The sequence below is a fragment of the Oryx dammah genome, unplaced genomic scaffold (assembly GCF_014754425.2).
Source record: "Oryx dammah isolate SB20612 unplaced genomic scaffold, SCBI_Odam_1.1 HiC_scaffold_11150, whole genome shotgun sequence".
Taxonomy (NCBI): domain Eukaryota; kingdom Metazoa; phylum Chordata; class Mammalia; order Artiodactyla; family Bovidae; genus Oryx; species Oryx dammah.
Window position 1 is genome coordinate 358,817 of NW_024080543.1, and position 6,620 is coordinate 365,436.

The following is a 6,620-nucleotide window of genomic DNA, read 5'->3' on the forward strand; positions in this document are numbered from 1 at the left end:
TGGGGCCCAGAGCTGAGGGGGGGACACCCCACAACGCCCCCCCCCCAAGAGTGCTGACACCACACTGTGGACAGAATGCCCTGGCTGACTGAGCTCTATAATCAAGGGCAATCTCAGAACTGAAAATTCTCGAAGCAGACCTGAAGTCCGTTTTCTTGCTATGGAACACTCAGACTTCTCTAAGCAGAAGACCGCTCCTCAGAGAAACTGAGTTTCCAGGGAGTTGGGCTCAGGCGCACCCACCAGGTTTCTTCGTTGATCTTGTGCAGCTGCTCCTGAATCCTCACGGCCGGAGTCTTGGCATCGGCCTGCCCGCTGGGTGACCGTGGAGCGGGAGAGCTGAAGAGGGTGACCCCATCGCCCTTGCCGTCAGACACGCCCTCCTCACTTTGGAACACCTGGGTCACGTTGGCCAGCACGCTGGCTTGCTGCCCGCGCTCCTGGTCCTGATCTTTCAGGGGCTGCACCTGGGCATGAGAGGACCACGTCTCGTCAGCAACATTCTGGGCACCTCAAGTCTATCAGGAACTGAACACAATTTTACATGGAAGCCCTGACTTTGGACAAGTGGGCCATGCTTATGAGATACTGCCATCACTTAAGCGAGCAGTACTGAAGAAACGGGCAGGAGGAGAATCCAGTTCCTAGATGGCCTGGTGACATTCAGGTCTCAGCGTGGACGGAAGGCAATCCTATGAGGTTATTCACAAGGGTGGGCTGATGGAGTCAGAGACAAAAACCGAAAATTACAGAAATACATCCTTGCTTCCATCAGCCAGGCTGAAGGAAAATTAAGAAAAAAAAATCCTTCAGCTCCGCAGCCGCTGGGTCCCCCCCACCGGTCATCACCGGTACTAGTTCCCGAGGAGTGCCGTCCTCACGGTTTCCCAGCCCTCTGATATCCAGGCTGGTCTGAACACGCACAGACAGGAGTGAGCAGGGGCAGCCAGGGGACGGGAGGGCCAGCCTCCCGTGGCTCTCCTCTCAGGGCACAGGCCCTCGGGCTGTTCTGGGGATGGCCCCTCACACCGCAAGGGCGGCCCTGTCGTCTAAGACGCAGGGGAGAGTGCCTGCTGGGCCCCGTGCCGCCCTCCCGCTCTCACACCTCACACCCTTCTCTCCTCAAATCTCCCCCCTGCCCCACTCTCACCCAGGTCCTGCCTTGTTTTCCCAGACATGACCTCAAAGCAACGGAGGGGCAACGAGCTGCTGGCTTGCCGGCTCCCTGTCCCCCGTGGCCAGCACCCTCGCTTTCTGTCTTCGTCACGACCCCTCCCCAGGGCTGGGCCACCCCTTTTCCCGGCTCCAGGACCACCTGCCATCATTCCTGCTCTGCTCCAGCGAACTAGCTGCCTATGGGTTCACCCCCATCAGCCCGATCAGCACATCCTCTCCATTCTCTTGCCTTAAAATCGCCCATTTCTGAACATTTGAATTCTGAGAAACTGTACTCTAAGTGTCCCACACAAATATAAACACTCAGAACAATACTAACCCTTATAAACCGTAATGAATAAGAAGTTACATCTCAAGTGTAGAAAAGCTCCTGGAGGAAACATGGCAACCCACTGACCACAATGAATTCTATAGAGAGAAGCTGGACTTGGGGTCGGGATTCGGGTGGCAGGGGACAAGACTCACTCTATTTCCCTCGCTCCTCTCATTGCTTTAAACTGTCTCCATGGACCTCACATTCATTCCTGGGCATTCCTCACATTCATTCCCCTACACCCACTTCACTTCCTCATGGGGTCAAACAAGTCAAACGGGCCAAGTTTCCGAGTCACTCGACTCAACCTGGCAGCTCTGTGCTGTCGGCCACGGCAGTCACTCGCCTTGCGCAGCCACTGAGGATGTGACCAGGCCGGTGCAAAGCTCGATGTGGAAATCACACAGATTTCAAGACCCGCAGTGAAAAAAGCATGGATAGCAGCCCATTCATTTTTAGGAAATTTTACATTGTGTATGTGGCTCATATTATCTTCCTGATGGACAGCACTGTCCACGTGAAAGGCTCACGCTTTGTCTCAGCTTTCGGGTGAACCCAGAAAGGACTACTCAGAATTCTGAACCACACACAACGGCCACACACTCTAAATCCACCTATAATGCAAATCACGTTCAATGTTCAAAACCGGAAATGCTATACACGCTACGGCAGTGGACTAGCCATAAGGAAAATGCAACTCCACTTCCGCTAAGCATCTGTAGTAACTGTAACAGTGAACCCAGCTCAGTTCAGCTCTTAACAAATTTCTAAAGGATTTAGAGATTTAAGGACCTTGTCGGTTTGCATTTCTTCTAAATGCTTTTGTGCATTTTCAACTTCCCATAGGAGAGAATTCTGAAAAAGATACACACAGTGCTTTTGAGTCAATTCTTAACAGACATTGCATGGACTGCGGGATGGCTACTCTCCTGTCTGAAAGCATAAAGCCCCTCGGGATGAGGGGCGGACCTCGCGCCCAGAGTGAAGTGTCGGCACCAAGCCGGACGACAACTGTTCACACTAACTTGTACACAGAAAAACTCCTCCTTCCCCGACTGATCTTCTAGATCCAAGGAGGCCAGGTCCCTGGGGTAAGTGAAACTGCTTTATACTTGCTTTCAGCTTTTGCAGTTCAGTGGTCACTCAGGAAACTGGCGCAGGTTTCACGTGCAAAATTGAAACCTGAGACAAAACTATCCCCACCTCAGGGCCAGCCCACAGGTCAGGGTGAAGTGAGCTCTCTAGTGAGGTGTGGGTGTCATCTTGGGTTTTGTGGGGGAAAAATGTGCCGCAGAACCTGTAGTGAGCCTGGGTCTCTCTCAGATGAGCGTCGCCCAAGCACCGACCTCGGCGAAGGTTCTGGGCCTCGTCTTTAGGGAACCGGTGCAGCTGGGACAGGTTTTCACCAAACCTGAACCAGACTGTAGCCCACTGAGCTGCTCTGATAGAGGTTCTCAGACATTTTCCAAAGCAAAGAAAAAGAGAGATGGCTGGAGTTGGAATATGAGAATGCATGCTGTTACTTGCTTCAATCTTTTCTATCACATTATAAAAAAGATCCTGAACTAAACTTATTGATTTGGCTACATCGGGCCTTAGCTCCATCGTGCGCGATTCCTTTGATGTGACTGCCGCGTGGCACGTGGGATCTTAGCTCACCCACCAGGGATCGAACCTGCGTCCCTGACCTCGCAAGGCAGGCTGCCAGCCACTGGACTGCCAGCAAAGCCCCAGAAATAAACTTCTAAGAGAGAAACGAAGGGGAGAGGGTGGACCTAGAAGAATGTCCCAGCACAGCGGCTGGTGACATCGGGGCCATCGGTGGATCCGCCTCCCTGATGCTTTCTGTAAGGGTTGCGGGCACACATCTGTGTCTGCTCCTCTACACACTGCCTGTGGATGCTGTCACGCTTATTGCCTAGCATGAAATGCTGCTACTCTAACCAGTAGAGACATTCACTCTGGGGCCCTCTATGGGAGTTTTCCAACTCCTGTCCTGGAGATTTCCCCCACACACAGACCGGGCCGAGCCAGGCCAGGCCACATGCGCCTCTTGTAAAGGGGCCGTGAAACTGGCTCACCTTATCCTCCAGAGCAGCCATTCTCTTCTTCAGATGAAGCTGAAGCCTCTCATCTGAAACAGACAGAAGCTTATCCACAGTATCTGATGAGTGTTCGTTGTGTTCGTCGTTCATTTGTTCTCTTTGCCTTGCCTAAAATAGGAAAAACGAAAACTCATTAACTTCAAGAGCAAGTACAGTCGTTCTTTTAAAAGCAGCGGGGAGCCGCGACGTGAGCGGCCTGTGCCCTGGTTCCCGAGGCGGTCCCCTCCCACGGCCACCTCTGGTGGGCTCTTGAGCATCCCCAGAGCAGACGGGCAGGTGCAGAGGGAGGCAGGGACTTCACTGGTCAAAGGTCACTCCCAACACTTCTCTTTGGCAGACCACCTGGGGGACCTTAGTGTCACCAGCCATTTCCTGTCGAAGCGGCTCGAAGAGCAAGCAGATTTACACTCAGAAACAAGTACACTTGAAAGGGGATCGGCTTACACACACATTGGTGGAGGAATTTCCCAGTATATAAACAGAAGCTTGATTCTGGATTAAGGGTGTAAAAAGAATTCAATTTATAAAGCAAAAAGTGAGAAGATTCATTTTGGAAAAGAAGCCAGTGGAGATAGACTTTCACATAGTTTTCTTTACATGAAACATCACTTGAATTCTTTGTCACGATTGCTCTTGTTCAGTCACTCAGTCGTGTCTGACTCTTTGTGACCCCATGGACTGCAGCACGCCAGGCTTCCCTGTCCTTCACTGTCTCCCACAAGGTGCTCAAACTCACGTCCACTGAGTCAGTGATGACATCCAACCATCTCGTCCTCTGTTGCACCTTCTTCCCCTGTCTTCAGTCTTTCCCAGCATCAGGGTCTTTTCCAGTGAGTCAGTTCTTCGCATTAGGTGGCCAAAGTATTGAAGCTTCAGCCTCAGCATCAGTCCCTCCAATGAATAGTCAGGACTGATTTCCTTTAGGATTGATAGGTTTGATCTCCTTGCAATCCAGTGGACTCTCAAGAGCCTTCTCCAACACCTCAGTTCAAAAGCATCCATTCTTTGGTGCTCAGCCTTCTTTACGGTCCAACTCTCACATCCATACATGACTACTGGAAAAACCATAGCTTTAACTAGGTGTGCCTTTGATGGCAAAGTAATATCTCTGCTTTTTAATATGCTCTCTAGGTGGCTCATAGCTTTTCTTCCAATGATAATTCATATTCAGTTCAGTTCACTTGCTCAGTCATGTTTGACTGTGCGACCCCATGGACTGCAGCATGCCAGGCTTCCCTGCACATCACCACCTCTCAAAACTGCCATCCAACCATCTCGTCCTCTGTCATCCATTCTCTTCCTGCCTTCAATCTTTCCCAGCATCAGGATCTTTTCCAATATGAAAATTCATATTAAAACACGGAAATAATTACCTCAAGCAATTTTAAATGGAATAACAAAGCTGGAAAGTCTGTGTTTTATAAAAGGAGCATCAATTTCATGGTTTAAAAAGCTGTTTTAGGACCTACTGTCTATAAAAAAATGGAGAGAAGACAAAAGAATGATATATTTGAGATTGGCCCTGTGTTAGAAATTGCTGAGGCTAATTGATTGGTCATGGGTATTTATTATACTACTCTGTCCACTTTTGTGCATGTTTGAAATATTCCATCATAAAAAGTTAAAACACAGGTTGCTGGTGCTGCTGCTGCTAAGTTGCTTCAGTCGTGTCCAACTCTGTGCGACCCAACAGATGGCAGCCCACCAGGCTCCACAGTCCCTGGGATTCTCCAGGCAAGCACACTGGAGTGGGTTGCCATTTTCTTCTCCAATGCAGGAAAGTGAAAAGTGAAAGTGAAGTCGCTCAGTCGTGTCCGACTCTTCGCGACCCCATGGACTGCAGCCCACCAAGCTCCTCCGTCCATGGGATTTTCCAGGCAAGAGTACTGGAGTGGGTTGACAGGTTATTTTCCGTTAAATATTTTCTGTTAAACAGAGTCTTCTCCAGCAACACAATTCAAAAGCATCAGTTCTTCAGTGTTCAGCCTTCTTTATGGTCCAACTCTCACATCCATACGTGACTACTGGAAAAACGATAGCTATGACTATATGGACCTTTGCCGACAAAGCAATGTCTCTACTTTTCAATATGCTGTCTAGGTTTGTCATAGCTTTCCAAGGAGCAAGCATTTTTTAATCTCATGGCTGCAGTCACCATCTGCAGTGATTTTTGAGCCCAAGGAAATAAAACCTGTCACAGCTTCCCCAATAAGGCATCGGCATTCAAATATTTTTAAAGCAAAACAAAAGTTTACTTTGAATTGGCTTAGTCATAAACAGCATCCCAATCTCAAGAGCCTCTGAGCAGCAGTTCTGAAAGTAAGGATGCGCACCCCTGATCCGGAGATTTTGAGCTCTCTGCCTAAGCAGGGAGGGAGCCTCACCGAGGTCTCATGATGGGAGTCAGAACCCCAGCCCCCTAGGAGCCCGCATGTGAGGCTCTGCAGTCCAGGCCCAGAACACAGCTATGCTGGGGACAGTCCTGACACCTGAGGCTGGACCTGGGATCCCCCCTCCATTTCCTGGATGGTCTGTACCGCTGCGTGGCCAACCCTTCCGGGATACCTCTCTCAGGGCTCTCTGATGAGAGCCTGCACCATCGCCCTTTCCTGGCGCGCCTTCTGTCGCAGCGCAACTACGGTTCTCCTCCTGCCTAGGAGCAGCCATCCTACACACACACACCACGTCTGCACCAGCAGTTTGGCATGTGGGACTCCAGCGCCACGTCTGAGGTAAGCACCTCCACACCTGGGCACCATGCCTTCAGTTTCACGGGCCTCAGGCTGGCACCCTCAGGTTTGTTTGAGGGGCACTGGTAAGGTCCAACTGTATCCTGAGCAGCTCCCTGGCCTGGCTGGTCAGAGCAACAAATGTCCTCCTTGAACGTGGGGACCCACTGGCCCCTGCCCACCACCTACGGGCGACCACATCTGGCCCTGCTCCCGAGGCTGGGTGCCTGGATCAGCAGACAGGGCCACACACGCTCACTCCACGGCAGAGACTGGAGTGGCAGAGAAAGGCAGCGC

General features: G+C 51.0%; 1 protein-coding gene across 1 annotated transcript in view; it reads right to left on the minus strand.

Annotated features, from left to right (window-relative positions):
• The window catches only part of LOC120860632 (liprin-alpha-1-like), a 26,005-nt gene that overhangs the window by 8,334 nt on the left and 11,051 nt on the right, over positions 1 to 6,620 (minus strand). The window contains exons 8-10 of the mRNA XM_040236416.1: positions 3,571 to 3,702; positions 2,693 to 2,878; positions 244 to 467 (exon numbers count right to left, since the gene is read on the minus strand). Coding sequence (XP_040092350.1) covers positions 244 to 467; positions 2,693 to 2,878; positions 3,571 to 3,702 — 542 coding nt within the window. The remainder of the gene's footprint in view (positions 1 to 243; positions 468 to 2,692; positions 2,879 to 3,570; positions 3,703 to 6,620) is intronic.